Source organism: Boleophthalmus pectinirostris, unplaced genomic scaffold (assembly GCF_026225935.1).
Source record: "Boleophthalmus pectinirostris isolate CB_2022bp ecotype Guang Dong unplaced genomic scaffold, ASM2622593v1 HiC_scaffold_13, whole genome shotgun sequence".
Taxonomy (NCBI): domain Eukaryota; kingdom Metazoa; phylum Chordata; class Actinopteri; order Gobiiformes; family Gobiidae; genus Boleophthalmus; species Boleophthalmus pectinirostris.
The window spans coordinates 15,647,840-15,669,564 of NW_026571036.1; the positions used below are offsets into that span (position 1 = coordinate 15,647,840).

The 21,725-nt window shown below is 37.5% G+C and overlaps 1 protein-coding gene across 1 annotated transcript in view; it reads left to right on the forward strand.

Moving 5' to 3' along the window:
• LOC110156299 (TBC1 domain family, member 32) overlaps positions 1 to 6,353 on the forward strand; it is a 45,480-nt gene extending 39,127 nt beyond the window's left edge. Inside the window, exon 23 of the mRNA XM_055149426.1 lies at positions 4,986 to 6,353. Within this exon, the coding sequence (XP_055005401.1) occupies positions 4,986 to 5,105 (120 nt within the window). The 3' untranslated portion in view covers positions 5,106 to 6,353. The remainder of the gene's footprint in view (positions 1 to 4,985) is intronic.
• Positions 6,354 to 21,725: the final 15,372 nt, after the last annotated feature.

Sequence of the window (21,725 nt, forward strand, 5' to 3'; positions counted from 1 at the left end):
GTAACATATACTACTGGTCAAAAGTTTTAGAACACGCTAATTTTTCCAGTTATTTATTGCAATTCAAGTCGTACAAGTCCAATAAATAGGTTGAAATGGTACAAAGGTAAGTACTGAACAGCCAGGGGTTAAAAAAGATAAAAGATAACAAAACACAAGTCCAAGCTCTGCCAAAACTACCTCAGGAAAAAAGAACAAAATGGAAAGCTTGAAAACATGGAGTGTCCAACAGAGTCTCCAGATTTAAGCCTCATCGAGCTGGTTTATTATTTATTTATTTTATTATTTGATTTCTATTGTAAAAAGAACGAGCCACAAGTGTGTTCAGCTGTTATATCTGCCAAAGGTGGACACGTTCATGAATCAAAAGTTTAGTTTTTAGTCAACATTAAACCGTAAAGAGTAAAAAACTGGAAAAAGTGTGGTGTTCTTAAACTTTTGACCGGTAGTGTAGATCAAAAATATGCGTAATATGGCAATTGTGTAGAAAAAAATAAGTTAATATTACAGAAAGTTAGAACTGGAAATGAAGAGGTTGTTTTGACGGAGGAAGACGTACCGACTTTGTTTGTTTGTTTATCTAAGGGGGTATCCCATAATGCTTTGCTATGCGATGTCACAGTGTGTTTTAGCAACTGTGTAAAGTGCTATTAAAACATGAAATTTGAGAAACGAAACAGACATTGATAAATACTGTATGTGATATTAGATCACAAATGTTGTTCTAACCTGGATGGTAATGCCTGTGTTATTATTAGACACATCTCAGTTAATATGATTTTGGTGTATTGAAAAAAAAAGTAATTACTGAACATATTAATGAGCAATATTAGTTCCCAAAAATATTAGATTAGGTTTTTCTAATATTGTTCAGGCTGATTACGTTATCTTACCATAAAGCAATCCCCCTCTAAACATAGTAGCTGTTATTGATGTAGCCCTCCATGTTTTCTGCTCAGTCTTAGCACTTATAACGCCACTCATTTGTCAAGTGAAGACAGGCTCGAGAAAAGGAGGAATCTGTGTAATTAGTGCGTTCATTACAGCACCTAATGATCTTATAAGTGCTGATATATTGTGAGAAATATAGAGGACGTCATCAGGCGTATACAGTCATTTTGAGAAGGATGTGGAAGTTGAAGGGCTTTGATCAACTTTCTTTGGTTTCCTGGATCCATAAAAGTTCTAATAAATTGTGATTATGTGGAAAGAGCCTCCGTGTGAAAAGAACTACGGTTTTAATAATTTCATAAGGAATGCAGCAAGTTCTGTCTATGAGCAAGTACATCTTTTATATTGTCATGTAATGTTCTGTTGACTCGCTTTATTTTGTTATAAGTATTATTTGAGTTTGTGCTCTACACGTCCCCCATTGGCTCATAAGGTGGTTCATGAAAAAGATATTTGATGAACAATAATAACGCTCTGAAGACCATTTTATGCCTGCAAGACAGTAACCATAAACCATGAGAAACTGTGTAAACCTATTTCCTTAATATATAGCATAATGAAACACAATGTACTTAGCAATAAATGTGTGCGAGTATCTATTAATGATTTTCATGTAGCTGTTATATGCAACATTCTGAGGATTTTTTCCAATTCAAAAGACATAATATTTAGTTTGATTTGTTAACCATAGCATAATGAGTAATGGTCCTGTATTACACAAAATTGACTCTTGAGTCAATTTTAAGCCAGGTTAAAATGTTGTTATCTCCTCAAAAACATACCTGGAGTTGTATTTTGTTTCATTTACTGTATTTTTCGGACTATAAATCGCTCCAGATTATAAATCACACTAGCTAAAAAGTGCATAATGAAGAAGAAAAGACGATATATAAATCTTTTTATATAAGTCTTTTTATATAAGTCTTCTCACTTTTTGGAGGAAATTTATTTTATAAAATCAGAGACAAGGAACCAACATTTCATCTTGAAATTCAAGTTATAGTAATAACAATAGAACAGAGAACAACAGGATGTTAATGTAACATATGAACAGTTATTCAGATAACTATAGCATAAACAACAGAACAGAATATTGAATTCTTCATCCTCGGTGTCACTTGTGAGCAACTCCACGACCTCTGGAAGGAAAACAGGGAAAACAGGGCGCCACTTCCTGTTCTGTGTAGCTGTTGTCAGTCTCAACATCAGTTCCAGTTAGAATTATTCCGGCCTTTCTGAATCCCAACAGGATGGTTTTGGTTGTCACTGAAGTCCAGGCTTTGTCGATCCATCCAGTAACTTCCAGGAAAGTCACAACTTTTTCGCTCATTCTGAACTTTCTTTCTGCTGCTCGATTGTCATTTTCGGCAGAATATTTGGCTACATGCAGTTTGTAATCTGCAAAATATGATTTTCTTTTTGGGGGCATTTGTTTAGTCTTCTCAGTTGTCTTTATAAGTTTGTTTAAATTAAACATTTTCAGTGGTAAAGAAGTAATGGTGCGATCGACTGACATGATACAGACAGGACAGCGGCTCTTTCTGAAGGAGACATGTACAGTAGAGTGAAGTGACAGTGGTACAGGAGCAGCTGATACTGACACACAAGACTAGAGTCTCTCGTGGCTTCAGTGTGAAAATTTTAATACATAATTTGCATCGGAGAATAAGTCGCAGGACCACCCAAACCATGAAAAAAAGTGTGATTTATAGTCCAAAAAATACGGTACACATGTTTCAGTAACTGCTATTATTATCTACATCTTTAAAGCTCAAAATGCTCTGTGACACCTTCTGATGTCATGACGCTGTATTTTTCAAGTTAACAGCTACTTTTTACCTTCTGTTTAGTAGAGATTTGGCAATTCCAGGTCTGAAATTATGCAAATGAGTGCAGGTATAAGGACTTTTAAAAGACAATAAAGCACTTCCTGTATTGCCATATGACAACACAAGATGGAACAGATTGTTTTGATGTTAGAGAAAAAAAATGAAGGGTGTGTGTATTTATATGTGTGAATGAAAAAACCCAACTCCGACTCTGACTTTCTGATGAGGAAAAACCACACCCTATAGCCTACAGAAAACATCTTAATATGGGCCCTTTAATATGTTATTGATTCCTTTACAGCTGCTGAGTTCCTCCCGATAGTGAATCCAAATCTATACTATGAAATACTGTAAATCAATGAACTTACACTTTTATGAAATAACATACAAATTAGTTGGTATGTGATGTGGGGATACAGAGGACATGGCCAGATTCACCGTGATGACCTCGAAAGTGTAAAACCACAAGAAGCCAACTTTTAATGACCCAAGCTCATATCGGCGGCGATTTATGGAGATTTATGAGAATTTTATGAAATCTCTTCCTCTGCTTCATTATAGTTGTTTGTCACTGCCACTGTTTACCTGACCTTAATAAGCCTCAGAATGGACTAAAGGAAATTAGAAAACCAACAGTCATTATTTTGTACATTTTGGCTTTGGACTGCTCCCACTCTCACAACCTCTGATCATTTGTTTCGCCCAATCATATCTCAAATGAAAAGTACGTTCATGGTTAATTCCAGATTTTTTATTTTTCGCCCCTGTGTGTTGGGAGATGCTCGTCGATATCCACGCCACGTCAAAACCTCATTACCCCTGCACTAAGCCAGGATGTTGTTTACAGACGCTGCGCTGCATTCAATTCTCCGATTTAATTTGATTTCTTGTGACTTGAAAATAGATTGAATGTAAAGCATTTTAATGAAAAGGTTCGCTTCAATTTATTCACACTTGTCTCGGCCCACAAATGACAATCGCAGACTTCAGATGGATAAAATCATCTTTGTGCACTGTTTTTTCTTAGTTTGTTTACAGCACGCTACTCACTTTTTTCTTTTAAATCTCATGCACTGTTGATTTGGTGGTCTTGAGGGACTGTTTTCTTGATCTTTTTTCATATCCTGCTACCGAATTGACACTGTTCATCCCTTGTGAACTGTATCAGGAAGTGATATTGGTTCAAAATATTTAAGATGTTCACAACTCTAAGCCGTGTTCATGTTTTTTGTTTCATTTAACACTGACCATGCACTTGTAATTGTTAATATATTTATTTTGCTGAAGTTGTTGTCATAGTTGCTTGATTTATTGCCTTGTATTTGTGCATCATGTTTGTACAAATGTGAGCATCCATCAATGTCACTTAAGAAATCATGAAATGCATTTGTCCACTCCACTGGTCACTAGTACGCAACAATAACCGAAATATCTTGATATCGTATCGTCAAAAGTCTCACAATAATATCATGAACCGTCACAATATGTTGTACTGTATATCAAATCTCTTAAGTTATAGTGCAGTAATATAGCTACAAAAAGAGAGGGAACTACATAGACCATGATCCTTTTCACCATTTATGACACAACCAAAGTCTTGTTGATGCACTTTAAAAGGAAAAGTAGCATATTCACATTTTGTTAGCCTCTACAAAATATCACAATAAATATCGTAAAAAAATATTATATCAAGGGATTCGGATATCGTTACATCTCTACTGGTCACAAAATAAAAAAAAACAAAAAAACTTTTGTGACCAATTCCACTTGTGTGTAGTAGTGCATGTGTCTTCCCATGTCTGGGTGGGGTTCCTTCAAGCTCTTTAGTTTCCCTCATTATCCTCAAAACGTGCACCATAGTTACAATCTTCCAGCTAAGGTAGACCAAGACAAAGAAGCTCAAAATCTGGAGATGAGTCCCTCCAGCAGCACTGATCAAATTTCTTTATGGAGACAATTAAGTGCACTGAACCTTTATCAGAAAAAGGAAATCATAATATCTAGCAAGAAAAGAATATTTAAAAATACAAAAGTTTGCATTTTCTTGGTAGGTTGGTGACAAAGCAAAGCATGGTGGACTGCCCTCACTCAACCTTAGCAACAGAGCAAACTATCTAAACAAACTTTTCTCTATTACAGTAAAAACTTTAACAGTACATTGAATGATATGAACAGATGTAATGTCATTTTCTGTTGTCCCCACAGGAGGAGCCGATCCGAGGCTTCAGAGTGTGTGACTACTTGGACTTTATGGCGGATCTGGAGCACAGATACAGAGACATGGTCCTCACTGACATGAAGAACGTCTGTAATCCTGTCGACTAGGACCACTCGCCACTACCAAACTCTTACCTGCTATTTACCAAGCGGCTTTTCATCAACGCCAGAAGCATCCACTGCAGACCGCTGTGTGCTGAATATGTATGCGAGCGGAGTTTTGTGGTGATGAAACGGCAGATGGGAAGACTTACAGATGAGAGAGAGTCTGTTGTCACTGTAAAGACTGCTGCCTCTGAAAAGAAAGGATCCAGCGCACAGAGGAACCAGGGATACAGTGTTTGCAAAATGATACAGAATTGGAGAAGTTGCTACATGCTATGTTTCTAACAGAACCATGCTGGGCTGTAGATGGATAAATTATGCACTGAATATCTATGTAAACGTTTTAGGGAAAAAATCATACTGGTTATAAAAATGCACTATTAACTTTTGAAGTATATGCAGCGTTATGCAAAGTAAGCGTATTCTGAAATGACAATCTGAAAATCACTGTTGTTTCATTTGTGGGGTTTTTTGTTGTTGTTTTTTTTTTGTGGTTGTTTTGTAAAGAACTTTAAATTGTACATACGATCCTAAAACATTTCTAAATGACATTATTTGTACTTTATAACCAAGGGTACTAGGACCACTGTACTTTACATTTATAAGGAGGTACTGGGATTTTTTCAGATTTAAGAAGAAGGAATTGAATCATATTTTGATGTAACATTTTCTTTAAAGGGCCCATATTTTCTGATCTATGTTATGATATTGTTCTCTCCTCAAAAGCAGCCTCAAAAGATTTGTGTTTTGTTTCATTCACTCATGTTAAACACAAACAGTGCATCTTCTTCTCGCACATGGAAAACACATTGTTCCACTTTGAGATGTCATGTGATAATACAGTAAGTGCTCCACTGTGTTTTTAAATTACCATACACCTTCACTAGAATCATTTGGATAATTTCAGCCCTGCAATTCCTAATATTTACTGAACAAAAGTTAACAGAGCATTTTAAGCTTTGGGGATGTAGAAAACTGTTAATAAAGTGTTACTTAAACATATGAATGAAACAAAACACAACTAAAGGCATGTTCTTGTGGAAGATTTTTTGTTTTTCGATTTTGCATAATACAGGAACTTCAATGTTTTTGCAAGATGATTTTGGACATTTTTTACAACACCTTGCACATTTTTATCATGTTTCACCTGCTTAAATGATATTGTACATTTTCCATACACATATGCACAAATAGCCACTTCTAACACAAGAATCTGTTGTTTTTAAATTTCCATCTGCGTAGGCAAGTAAATATCGATTAAACTAACTGTTCTCTCCATCCTTTTGTACTCCTTTGCTTCCTGTGCCTCCATTCTCAACCAGTCCCCCACCTTCTTTACTTTGTCATGTTTTGTGTGTGTGTTTGCTCAGGGCGATGACCCGCATTAAGGACGAGACATGCTGCCACCATGCATCATACAAGGCTGTTTGTGTACCCGCTCGGGCACGCTGGGGTATGAAAGATGCATGAGGCCTTCTCTGTGATGGTTATAAAGGCTCATTAGTAACCGCGCTCCGGCCTGGCTGTCCCTCGCCTGTCGTCCGGCGTGCGCTCCTTCACTAGCAGGACCTGGTCGGAATAGCAAATGGCTTCATCCATCTCCAGGTATGCGGCCACGCTCTCCGATTAGGCGTCAGGAGTAATGGGGGTGTAAACTTCATGGGGCAATTAGGTGAGTGGGTTTTGCTTCAACCGTAAATGAAAATGGTTTAAACGTCCTACCTTATCGTAATGGCTCATAGTTGCAGTGAGGCCTGAAGATGACCGGTAATTAAGACTACGACTTTGTATAATTGAAATATTACTCGCCATTTGATTTAAAGGTGTATTATGTAACTTTTCTGAAAGAGGGTCCGCTGCTTCCTTGTCTCCATGGAGCTGTTATAGCTTTTAATGTATGAGATTTAACATATCTATATGACATTTATTCAGTTACAGGCAAGTTTATTTGAAATGTCCGTTTATCTCCATGGGAACGAATGTCATACTAGATTCAAGTCAAATTAATCTCTTTTTCACTGAGACACACCACCAGAAAAAGTTACATAGTGCACCTTTAAACATAGTCTTATGGGTGTGTTTAGAAATCTCTCCAAGTCTTAGTTAGCGCACAATTTGACCGGAATGAATTGATTCAGCTGGAACTACAACAGTGTAGCTGATTTGTGCTTTTAAACGAGTCCCTTTCACAAAACATTATAGTTACGTCCAGCTAGAATTAGACAACAGTTTTCAGTTAGAAACTCTCACCTTTTTGTTGAAAATCAAACACATAAACATAGGGCTGAGTATCATTCAGAAGTTGCCGATACGATACATACCTTGATACATAGGCCATGATACGATACATATCTCGAAACAGTGAGCTCATGATTCAATACAATTCAGTACAATATATTTCAAACCGATTCGATATAGCTCAATAAAAAATAAAGGCTAAATTATGATTGTGATACTAAAAGTCTTTGTTAAACCATTTCTTCTGCAAAGTGAATATGAAACACACCCATTTTACTCATCAAAACAGGGAAAATGTCAAATGTGTAGCACTGTAACAAAATAATTTAGTAAAATATGCCAAAAAATACTACAGCAGCCCACGATATCCATACTGTATCATCACAGTAAATGATACGATATATCGATATTTCAATATTTTTGCGTAAACAGCACCATGAGCACTTGTACTGATCACAGGGTGCTGAAAATGTGTTGTAAATCAAATGTGCTTTATGTCACCATGTTAACTCCTAAACCTTCCAGCATAGAGATACATGTAGAACACCCCCAGCATGATGTCACTGCAACATATCAAATGGAAAAAAATTGCTCAACTAAAAGCGCTGGTGGCATTTTGAGCATGGCCGTCATCAGAGCATGTATTTTAAAAAAGAAAAAGTCTTAAAGTTTAAGTTTTCAGATTTAAAGTGCAGGTTAAAATGTAAAAAAATATCTCAATATTCTTTTACTTCGGGCATTCACGCTTCATTCGCACTTTATCCACGCTTCATTCACGCTATCTTGTCCTCCTCTTGATTGTGAACATTTCCATCTCTTGGAAATGGACTCTTGGAGACCAACCCCAATAGCCCCTGTCAGTCCCCCAGTCCACTCTCATCACTGGATCTCAGCCCTCAGACACCAGCACATTGATTTAGTGGAGACAGGCAGAGGTGGGCCTTCATCTGTCAGAGTGGCACAAGGATCCCCAAGGCTTTTTCCTGGAGGACAATGCGATGAAGAGAAATGAATGTTCTTATCAGCGAGATGGATGGCACTTTGAGGCTCAGAGAATCTCTCTGTGCAGGTCGTGAACTCAGCTCAAACTTAGAGTGGAAGTTTATAGGGCTTGAACAGGGATAGAACCAGGGAGATATATACTGTACGTTTATGGAGGCAGAGACACATAACCTTTTTAGCAAGGAGTCTTTTGTTTACAAAGCAACAAAAGGTCAACTGTTTTCTCCTGTCCAATGCAATCATATAGTACAAAATTGATTTACATAGATATTAAAGAGGACTTGCTTGTTTTGTCTTTTACTTGGATAGGTTGAGTAGAATACATTATTAAAGGTCATGAATGTGGAAAATGAATCTTTTTTTTCCCCTCGGCTCTTGAAGCTGGTGTACCTTCAAAATGTAAAAGATGGAAGAAGGCAGTTTTTTTCCAGTGCTCTAACCCAAACACTTGGTCTATCGCTAGTTGTCTGTGTAAAACCTTACTCGTCCAGCTAGTTTCCATGGCAAAAGAAAATATAAGTCTGTCAACTGGTCAAAAGTTTTATCTCTAATACAGTATTCACAGATATATTGAATGGGAGCACAGCATCAGAACGCTTTTCTATTGGTGAAATGAAGCAGAAGGTACAGTTCTTACGCGGCCAATCCATTCTTATCCCTCTCTTTCGTCCCAATACATTACTTTATAATTCCCTCTGCATTACCTTATAATTAGATGCAGATAAATATACAAGAACAAAGTTGCTACCTTAGCCAGAACCACACGCTTTGACAAAACTTTACAAAGGCGAGTGGATCTGGAGCTGTATCCTAGGTAAAAAAAAAAGGAGAAAAAAAAACACCTAAAAGACTAAGAAACAGCGTGGATTTTTGCAGAATCAAACAATCAAAGCACCAAACTATTGCTTATCTCAGGTAAATGAAGTTGTGTATTTTGTTCTGAATGTTTAGAGAATTTTGGCTTGTCTTCTGCTTTTGAAAGACACGTGATAATATGGCTATAGTTGGATCATCTCAAGTTTGGATGGAGGTCTGGTCCAGTTCTTGTTCTTTCTATATTCAAACAGAATGTTGAAGGGAATGGCTGGTCACGGCAAACAAACATGGGTACGTTTTAAAATGTAAATCAAAAAGCTTTGTTATCTTGTTGCGATTCCACAGTTAATCTTGATGTGACCTCATTAACGCATTACTTAATCTTTCTGTACAGGTCCCCAGACTATAAGAGCTTTTGTTGACCAACTCTACCACCTCAGCAAGCTAATTTAGAAGGTAGACATATCAGCTTTTCCACACTGTACGTTCCCTGTGTTGTATTGATACGCCATTGTGCTATGGGGAGTTCATATTTGCATTTCCATTTGGTAAAGTCAATATTTTCCAGAACGGGCAGCATTGTTCATTGTGAATCAGACTCCATTGGGGACTTTGGAAAACAACAAAACACAATGTTATACAAAGTTTATTGACGACAACGAACAAAGAGTTTTTACTTTTGCAAAAATATTCACCTTAAAAGTTTGGAGCTTACTTTTCTCCTTTTTCATTAAGTTTCTTTTGTATTTTGTATTCTTTTGATTTTGTATGCACACTACCTAGTCCAAGTCTAGTTTATTTAATTACATTTCTTGCTTACAGAACGTAACAGTACTAGATAATAATTTTAGTTTTTTATGGGAAATCATTAAATTATACAAACGTAAAATGAGCTCTAAAGTGGACACATTATTCCAACTTTGTGTACTCTTTTATTAGGATGTTCTCTTGTGAAAACATCCTTCTATTTTGCTAATTCCTTTATTAAACCAGGGCTGAATCAGTTTGGGAAAGTATCTTAATGTAACAAGCATTGCAATTATCATAAGATTAGATTTTAGATTTGAGTTTTAATAAAAGGGTAGGATTCTGTTCAGAGCTCATATTTAATAGCATGACCGGGAGCATTAAGGTGCACATCCTTGTCTATTCACTGATGTTACTGCACTGAAACATCACTAAAAACAGGATTAGGACATTTTCACATTGTTGTTTCCAGAGAATATGATGTTCTTGCAGGCTTCAGGACTTGAATTTTACAAATTTGCTAACAGCCCTTCATTGAACCAAGATGAACTGTGACATTTGGGCTTGTATTTGTGTTCCTATAAAACAATTAGTGTCTACAGTCTGCACTCACCTTTCATTGGCCCATAACCTGCAGTCACAGAATTATGACTAATCTGTGTTAATCCTCTTTATGGCTTAGCTGCCATTTAGAGCCAGACCAAAGAGACTCAGGCAGAGCGCGCTGTTGTCTCACTGATTAAACTGGATTATCATTATCACTGTCTCCTTTTAAATGTGATCATAATCTCATAGAGAAGCTCACAGGGAGGGGGGCGCTGTGAACTGAGGTGAACATGGAATGACTTCAAATTCTGTATGCAAGCAAAGTAAATGTGCTGTTTCATAGTTATGTAAAATGTTTGTGCTATAGTACTTTTAAAAAAATTTAGTGGCATACCACAAAACACAGCCACCATTTTGGTAAGCAAAAAACGGCCTTATCAACAAGTCAACAACAACATTGTCAACAGTTATCACCGTACAACATCAACATCTTCAACAATTACTGGCATACAACATCAACTGTCATCATACAGCAGTACAACGTCAACATTGTTAACAGTTATCGATGTACAACATCAACAATCATCATACAACAGTACAACATCAACATCGTCAGCAGTTATCGGCGTACAACATCAACAATGGTCCACAATTATCGGCATACAGCATCAACCGTCGTCATACAACAGTACAATATCAGCATCGTCAACAGTTATCGCCATATAACATCAACAATCGTTATACAGCAGTACAACATCAACATTGTCAACAGTTATTGGTGAGTTTTAACTTTTCAAAGTAACGTTTTTGATCCTCAACATTGAGTGAGTAAGATGAAGTCATGCCAAAACAATTAAATGCAAAACCTACTTCAAAATAAGACGAGTTATCTCATGACAGACATACGCAACGCAACTGTCAACACAAACGAGCAAGCCCACTGACTTGCCTGACTTTGCCTACCAGCCACTGCACACGTGCGGAAAAGCCGGATGTGAACAAAAACAATTTTCTTGTATACTGTTGTACATCCCTGGTAAAGAAATAACGTTAATGGAGACTAGACGTCGGTTCCTCCAAGGCAACACAAGGCTAATTTATTTGTATAGCACAATTAGTACAGAAAGTAATTCAAAGTGCTTTACAGAATCAGAAAGCCATTACAGTCAGATCAAAACATAAATAATCATCATAAAAGTAGCATTAAAATAGAAGAGTGCAGAATAATTTCAGTTATATGCACAGCTAAACAGAACTGCTTGGAGCCTGGATTTACACATTCTCAGAGCAGAGGCCCGTCTCACATCTTCAGGAAAACTGTTCCAGATTTTAGCTGCACAAAACTGAAAGTTACATAGCACTCCTTAAAAAATTCCATTAGGAAGGGTATAATTGTATATACACTGGGGAAAAACTGTCTAGGTAAGTTAAAATGGCTTAAAGTAAGAACATTTTACTTTATTTGAGTGGATTCAACTTGACAAGTCAAATTATCTACCAATGGAATAAGTGTGTTTTTTTTTTTTTATTTAAGCAACATTTGATTTTGTATCTTTTTTTAAGTGCAAAATGTTGTTGTTTTTCTTATTTTAAGTGTATCAAGATGTATTTTCATATTTTAAGTACAAAAAGTCTTATTCCACTGGCAGATCATTTTACTTGTCAAGTGAAATTTACTCAAGTCACGATGAAACTTTCTTAATTCAAGTCATCTTAACTTGACTAGATTTAGTTTTTTGCAGTGTTTACCAGTTGAGGAAAGGACTTATCTTTACTTCTTAATGTGATTTCAGTTTTGATCCAGTCCAGTTGCGATAAGTGGGCACATCTTACTTTGAATACAATGGTGTTTGAATATTCATTTAAATGGTAGTACTGTAGTTAAATTATGATTCAATATGATTTTTGCTGTAAAATGTGTTTGTTTACAATTATGTTAACCAAAATGACAAATAAAATAGGCTGCATGTAGGATTGGTAGGTTATAAAATGCATCTAAAGATAATCTGGTATATCAAGTGACCACTTCATAAAGACTTTGTAGCTCACTCGAGATATTGGATACACTGGAAAAACTGAAAAAGGTACATAAGGGACATAAAGGTTAGGTCCTAGTTCACAGGTCTACATCATCAGCCGCCACACCATTACTACCACTAATCCAACATACAATCCATAACTAGTTTTTCTTTCCCCAGTCCCCTTATGATAACAGATCCCCGCTGAGAGCGATATGTGCTTTGACTGTGCCTGTATGTCTCCTGCTGTATGGAAAGGTCAACACAGGGAGAAGCATCATTATCCAAGCATCGACTTTCCCTCCGCACCAGAGTGAGTGAGAGCGGGGCGACCGACGTTTGAATAGGCCGCTGTAATGGATGAAGGCAGATGAGGACATAATAACCCAGGTGTGACATTAGACAGCCTCCATCCGGCTCCATTGTGAACGCAAAGGCCAAGACTTTGATTGATTATGTTTAAAAGGATAGTCATTATGTCCAAAAAAGCAAGTCGGACAAGAAAATGCTAGGATGTCATTAGAAAGCCCTATTGTGTGTCGTGTGGGGGAGTGGGTAGTTGTGTGACTATAATGGAATGAAATTAAGCAGGGGTGTGTGGGATGAAGTTTGTAGTCGGGAGTTTACTTTGGGGATTTAATTAAGCTTTATATTCTATCATTGTGAAAATGCAATTATTGAAGTAATTCAACATGTAGGCTACAGGTCAGCACAACTCAAAAAACACTCTGAAGTTGAACTAGTATAAAGGTGTTTGTTTCTAGTGGTGGCTCTTCATTTGCATGGTTCTTTGGTAATAGAAAGTGAAATAGATTTAATATTTTAGATGTTATATATGTCATTTTTGTGTCTTAAAAGTTACACGAATGGGGCTTTAATGAAGTTAACGTATTAATAGGCTATGCATTTATTATTATTATTATTATTATTATTATTATTATTATTATTATTATTATTTATTATTATTATTATCATTGTGGGTGAAACGTAAAGTGGGCATAGGTGACGTGACGCTCCAATGTGAGTGTGACCCAGCCGTGCCGTCGCGCCAGAGTTTGGACAGTTTGTGGATTATATTTGAACTCGTTTGAAACTTTTTCATTTGTGTTTTTGGATGTTTTACTTCACGGATCTGCTGGGACTGTGGGACTGAAGTTACGCCACGCGGTGAGTAAAAAGCACGCGGCTTCACTCGACCCGCTGCGGCTGTACTGCGCGCATGAATTTTGCATTATTTTGGTAAACTTTGGCCAAGGTTATTATCGGAGAGTTAAAGTGTTTTGTAGTTAACTGTTTGACTTCCAGTTCTGTCACTCGATCAGCCTTTTATTTGGTAATGTTTGCTTGGTGAAAAGGAATGCACTCGGCTGGAGTGGGGACGGCGATTATTTTGTGATGGCGATCATGGCGCTGTGTCGAAAAGTTGGTTTGAAAGCTCATTTTTGGTCCTCTGTTTAGAAAACTTTTACTACAATTATAAACTCCGTGTTTTTTGTTCTTAAAGGTCAGATATTATACAAAATTAACTCTTTAAGCCATGTTATCTCATCAAAAACATACCAAGAGTTGTGTTTTGTTTCATTCACACATGTTTGAGTAATCCTGCATCACTAGTCTGTCTGCATCTCCCAACATCAAAATGTCCCACCTTGTGATGTAAAGAAGTGGTAGTTTTCAAGTTAACAGCTTCCTTTTTACCTTTTGTTTAGTAGAGATGGGAAATTCCAGTGCTGAAATTATCTTAATGATTCTCGTGAAGGTGTATGGAGTTTAAAAACACAGTGGAGCACTTCCTGTATTACCACATGATATCACAAGAGTGCTTTCTGTCTGAGAGCCTAAATATGCAGTTTTTTTGTTAAACATGTGAATGAAACAAAACACAACTCTGGGTATGTTTTTGATGAGGAAATATTATAACATGGATCAGAAAAGATGTAACATTGGCCCTTTAACACAGTAAAATAAAATACATATAGTACTTTACTCGTGTTGATGGGAATAGACTGTGGCCTTTCTGTCCCACACTAAATGTTATGTATGCATAATTTACTGTGTAGGCCTACCCTGAGCAGCCATAAATATTTCCATTGGTATAACTTCAGTGAACTTCTATCAGGAAGTGTGAGCTCAGTGCTCAGAGTGGATTAGAGATTGGGTTTGGTTTTGACAGGAGAACTTGATAAATGGGTCAACTGCAGTGAGCAGAAAATTAACTTTCAGACCATAAACTTGACCTTAATCTAACTGCAGTTAAAAAGGAGTAAAAGTTGTTGAAGTAGTGGTAGATTTCCAAGTATTGTCTCCATACTTTCCCACTACTTTTGTTATAACCCTAAACCTAACTCCCAAGAATATGGATTTATTAACCACATATATGTTAATTAAAATTGAAAATGCTCTGTCGTCTAAGTTCTAAAAAAGATTAAATGTTGTCAAAACCATCTAGTTATCTGCTATACCAATAATTCCTCTTCTTGCTCATAATTCAAATTTACAAGTTTACGTTGCTGAACCTGTAGTGTAAAAATAGCAGAGGACTTCCCCAGTTCTGATCAGTATTCTAGCTGTGCTCTTGCTCGTGTCATTCAGTGCTGTAGTCCTGGTCTAATCCTGGTCTGGTGCAGTCTCCAGTCAGTTCTCCGTGTGGATGTGTGAGTCCACTGGTCCCACTGGTCCAGGATTTACTGGGACTGTTACAGCTCAGTGTGTCTAAGCCTGTTCTTCCCCCACACCTCCTCCTCTGGGGACACTGGCCTTGGCTCTGTTCCACGGGGCTCTGGACCACCATCACTCCATCACTCACACAGACCTCAGTGTGTAGTTTTACTGGGCACCCACTCCTCTTGTATTTTGTACAACTTGTATTTTGATTTCATTAGAATAATTTGTCATTGAGCTAAAAAAAATGACAAGACACATTTGTCATTCTTGTACGATGCTGGGGCAGCCCTGAGGCAGACTGACCTCTCCAATTACCACTACCAGAGTTTTGACAATATTTGTACAGGCAAGGTCCGTGAAGTGTCTTATCCAAGGACACAGCATCGCAGTGCAATGGTGTACTGGTTTACTGAACCAAACCAATGAAGTACCAAACTGACCTACTCTTCTTGTGTCATTTGTGTAATTACCAACCTAATTAATCCATGGGTTTCTGAATAATGAGAAATTAGGATCACATATCTTTTTAAAGGGGAAAAAGTCTTCAGAATGTCGCTTATAACAGGACGTTAAATTAGCTGTTTATGGCATAGTTATTGGACTATGGCTGCACCGATACCAATCCTGGTATCGAATATTGGCACCAATACAGGACATTTTGCTGGATCAGACAGCTGTCCAGTGGTATCGGTTCAGCGAGTGTCCTTTAATCTGATGCAAGACTATTTTCTGGCTGATGTAGATCTAGAACATCTCATAATGTTTGAACTTTACTTCATACAAAGCTGTTCAGTAGTTTGTTGCAGGACAAATAGTAATTATATAACACAAATGGATCAAATTTGAAATAATTTGAGGGAAATTGGGTATTGGCAGATACTTAAATCTTAAATATAAATATTAGTATCAGTATCGGAGCTGAAAAAGTTGGATTGGTGCATATTGGACTGAATGTTTTAAACCTGATGCAGTAGTAGTAGTAGTAGTAGTAGTAGTAGTAGGCCTGTAAATAACTGTAAATATGAGGTTAAACAAAAACATAAAGAAGCTTATTATGGTATTTAAATTTTACTAGCTAATGTATGGTGCCAAGTTGGAAAAGTATTGTATATAAAAGTTGTATTAAGTAAGTTGTAGACCTCATAGCTTTAATCATACTTCCAGAATAATGGAAAATCTCAAATACCATTCTAAAACCATCTTATATCCCACCAGACTTGTACATGAGTCCTCTGGGCTGTATTTTAATAATCAATGAGTGACATTCAGAAATGACCTTCTAAAGAGGCTGTGATGTCTGTTCTCCCTTGACAGGACTGGAGCTGGGGGGTACACCTCTCCTCCTCTCCTCCTTTCCTCCCGCCTCCCCTCTCCTTCCTGTAGTCTCCAGTGTGGTGACATTCTGAGCTCCGGGGCCGAGCCGCGCTACCTCTCCTCCCACACTGTAGTGACATTTCCTCCTGCTCAGACTCAGTGGGTACGTGGGTGCTTTTCTGATCTGCTCTGTAGGCCTCTCAGTGCTCATCTAGTCAGTTAATCGGTCGATTGACTCATTGTTTTATTACGACTTTTATTATGACTTATACAGATTTATTACTGTTATAATGTATGGAGTGAGTTAGCTGGAGTTTTGGGAGTGACTGGACACTTCAGTTTTGCCATTTTACTATAGATGTTTAGCAGTTGGTCACTATACATATTTTTTATAACTAATAATTAATCGACAATAATTTCTTTAGTCGGTTACAGCCCTACTGCTCTGTTAGATTTAAAGGCGGTGGCTGGAAGGTTGATGGTTTTATCCCAGCTATCACCACTGCATGCTACTGTGCCTTAAGCAAGGCACCTACTTTACCTATTAGTGATTTACATGATGATCTGTAACCTGTAGTGAACCCAGGCTGGATAACTCATTGGGTCCTGGGACAGCTCCGTTTTAGCATGTGTTGTTAAGTCAGCAAAGCTAAGTAGTCAATAGCACTCACATAATGTATGCTTTATTACACTTTTAAAGCTGTCAAATAAATAGAGTATAAGCTAGATGACGTTTGTGTATACTGCAAGAATATGACTGTATCCTTGAAAGGTTTCAGTTGAGAATTGTCTTCACCTTGCAGTGGCAAAAAGGATGCACCACCAGTGTCAATTAAAAGCAGGTCACAGATCAGATTTCAACGGCAAGAATGCTTAGCATAGGAGCATAATTAGCATTGTTGCCATAGCTATTAACAATGCAAAACAAAATGCAATGAAAAGTACTCAAAATATGATGCTACTGTAACAACTGATACATACTATACAGAAAACTGAGAAGTGAGACTGAGATGTACTGAGATTCTGAATAGACTGCTTATGATCTAAAGCAGGGGCCTGCGGGCCAAAAGAGGCAGCCGAGATCATTTCTACAGGCACACAAGACGATTTATACTTTCTATTGATAGTGGCCCGCCAATAAGATGCATAAATGCATAAGAATTTGAACTACAGTTTCCATAATGTATTGCTGCCTGTACTGCCAATTCTGCTCCTTTTCTGCTGCCGGGGCAGCAGTGGCAAAAAACAAATAGCAGGACAGAGTGAGAGGGGCAGACACCGCTTCTACACGGACTTTCAAACTTACTTCAACCAAAAAATGGACGCTAAACACATGGACTGTGAGAACAGAAACTTCTCAAACAGGCAAGAGTGACAGGAGATGGGAGATGGAGAGAGAAGTAGTTTACCATCGCACTGTATTGTGCATCACTCATACAGTACTTAATATCTACTCAAAGGTTGATGGCTTGTTGCTTAAATGTCTTTGCAGAAATGAAGATTGACCCTGGTGCTCTGTTTGAAAATATGTCTGAACTGAAAACACAGAGACACTTTAGGATTTAGAAGACTGCTTAAAGCCTCTAATAAATCATGATTATTACTTTTACTTTCTTGCATTTTATATATACAGTAATGTAGTATCCTAGTATATTATAACATGCAATAATAATAATAATAATAATAATTATGATCAATTGCAGCCTATAAAAATATATATAATATAGTATCTCATAAAATATGCGGCCCCTGACCAACACTGATTTGATAACTTCTACCCCAGCTCCAATTGAGTTTGGGACCCCTGGTCTGAAGTGAAGCATTTTTCCACTTTAAATCTACAGGGGAGATTTCTAGTCAGATACGATGAGCCCCTGGATAATCACTAATGTTGAAGTCATCTGGACTGCCTTCAATATCTAAATGAGCCCTGGGCCTATAGCTTTAATTTGTTTTTGGGCCGCTGAGTCTGGCAATCACGGTCCTCCCCTGAGTGAACTTTGAGATTATCTGACCAATAAGAGAAAGACGCAGATAAACTGATAATGAATAAATAAAATAGTTCATCTCTGTACTTATGTGGATTGAGACATATGAAGAGATGGTGTCTGTTTTGGAAGTTCAAAAACGTGAAAGTTTCTCAAATATGTGTGGTACTACAAACTTTCAAACATTTTTATTAAATACTCACATATGCCTCATTTCTTCCTTTTAACTCTGATCCAAACCAATGTTTGTTTTAGTCTTGAAGTCTTTTCCTGACAGCGAATTGGCTGTAGAGCTCTCCTTTAAAACACCCAGGCTCATCCTTCACCATCAAAAATGACTGAACCAGGAGGACTGAACCAGGATTAAACCAGGTCTAAACCAGGACTAAACCAAGACTAAACCAGGACTACACTTTGTCTAAACCAGGTCTAAATCAGTACTAAACCAGGACTAATCTTGGACATGAGAGAGAGAGAGAACCTAGAGTCCGACGTCTGCTGTGAGCTCTGCAGGGCGCGGAGCTCTGCACCGGTCCTTTTTGCCTGCTTTCACTCACGTCTACTCGGGCACACCCCCCATTCCCTTCCCAATGTCCTGTTTTAGTCTTGGTTCAGTCCTGGTTTAATCCTGGAGACAGTATTGGAGATATCTGTGTTTCTCGCAGCACTTTATAGTAAAAGCGGCCGCCTTGACTATGTCCCTCCAAACCACATGAATCCTCGCAAAAGTATGACATAGAATCTCCGCGTATACCCCCCTGCTCCTCACTTCTTCTCCGTGCTACTACTGAAGGCCTGGGTGTGAAATGCATGGTCCGCCACTGCTAATTGGAGAAATCACAATTGTACTCCCCACAAGTGTTTTTTCTGTTTGTCCCACCAGTATTTGTAGTTTGCAGCCTAACCTACCAAACTGACCTACTCTTCTGGTGTCATTTGTGTAATCACAAATATAATTAATCTATGGGTTTCTGAATAATGAGAAATTAGGACCATATATTTTTTTAAATGGGAAAAAGTCTTCACAATTTTGCAAATAACAAGATGCTAGTGTAAAATGCAACATAATATTAAAAACAGCTTTATGTCTGTTACACTGTTGGTAAAACATTTCCTGTCACTAATTGGAAAAATTACATTTGGACTCCCCACAAGTTTTTTTCTTTTTATTTCTATTTGTCCCACCATTGTTTTAATTTGAAGCCTAAATAACATTGTGTCCCTTAGATTGTAGGGAAGTAACTGTATTCTGAATGCGCCCAAATGAAGTAACTGTATCCAAATCCAAGTACTCAAAATTTGTGTTCAGAATATGTATTTTTGGGATGTATTATATGTATTCAGTTACTTTCCAACACTGTACATAATCACACATCACATTTTTGACAGTGAGGTCAGCCAAATTAAACCTTAAGCCTTAATCAATACAAAACGAGGCGAACTAGAATGACTAAAGATTTATATTGATTCACATTTGAAAAATAACATTTGCAGTAAAAGCACAATTCCTATAACTTCCATGTTTTTCCTAAGCTTCAAACCCAACCATTCCACACTTGAACTGTTCTGCTCTAAAACTGCAGTGGAGAAATTATTCTATAAAAATAGTTCGTCCAGACTGCAGCAACATCTGTCAAAGCAGTGAATTTATGTAAACAAAACAACATCTGGACACACTCAATACCACAGTGTCCCCAAACATCTTTGCAATTATCCTCCTGAGAAAGGGTATCAAGAACAGTAGCTCAGGAAGTAAAGCAATCACCCCATTACCACTAAGTTTCTAGTTCAATCTATCCACGAGTATAGCTTATACAATATGCTGCTCTTGTTTCCTTAGGCAAGACACTTTATGTAGATTGTTTTAACTCTTCTAGCTGAGGGTTCAAGCTCAGATCCAACCATTGTGTACTGTTTGTGAGTCCTTGAGCAAGACACTTCACCCACCTTGCCCATGTGTATTAAAGATTAACAGTGGTTACAAAGTTTGTTGTTTATTGAAGTCATTTAATTGTCCTTTGAGGTATTACTACTGTTACTACTGCTACTACTACTATTACTACTACTACTAAGGCCCCATCCACAATAGTACATATTCAAGTCGTTTTCGTTGCGGGTGCAGTGTTTGTCCACGCTAATCTGATGGAAACCTGCTCCAGAGATGGAACCATCTGGTGCTCCCACAAATTCATCCGAGTACTGATCTGATCCAGCTCTGTGGACACCTGAAAACACTGATATGCTGATGTAAGTCTGTGTGCTGCGAAGTAATTCACGCTAAGAGGCTAGAATATATGTCCATTCATATATACGGTCTATGTGTATGACCTGCAGACGTATAATCTCTGAAAAAGTTTAACATGAATCATCTTTAATGCGATAGAAGCACAGAACAGACTCACCGTCAGCAGAGCACCCCTCTGTCACAGAAAGAACACATATATTCCACTGAGTCATGTCCTTTAGTCTGACAGAAGCTGAACCACATCAGCGCACAATAATGAGCTGTTTTTTGAGGGCTTAGTTTATGCAAATTAGCCATGTGGTTTTAAGTTTCATTTCTGTAAAACATAAACAAATATGCGCAAAGCTGTGTGGATAGGGAAGGCTTGTGGACACAGAAACAACGTGTCTGGACGCAAATTGTTTCCAATACGGTGATTTGTTCAGTATAAATATAGTATAAGGATGTAGCGATATCCAAATCTCTCTGGATGATATTATCACGATATGCATCTCACTGTAGGATATTTATTGCGATATTTTGGAGAGGCTAATGCAATTGTTGATAGGACACATTTCTGCTTTTAAAATACCATGGCAAGATTTTGGTGTGAATTATTTTCATCATAATCCCAAGAATTCAAGTAAAAAACATATTTCTTTGTGTTGTTTGCACTGAAATGAATCCTGGGATATGTAGTTCCCTATGTTTATAAGCTGTTGCTACTGTAAAACCATGCATTTAAGCAAAGAAACCTGTAATTTGATATAATGTGACAGCCCCCGATATTATTGTGAGACTTTTGGCGATACAATATCACGATATTTCGTTTATTGTGTATCCCTAACTCCTCCTGCTACTACTACTGTTACTACTAGTACTACTACTACTTACTTAAATACTACTTCTGTGGAAACTGTGATGTAAAAACAAAGGGAAGGCTATGGTAGAGTGAGAACGTTGAGAAAAAGACAATTCCCCATGATCGCTCTCCCTGGCTCTTCTTTAATCCCACACGGAGCCCCTCTCCAATTAAGCACCTCTGCAGCGTACAGCCTCTTTAGTC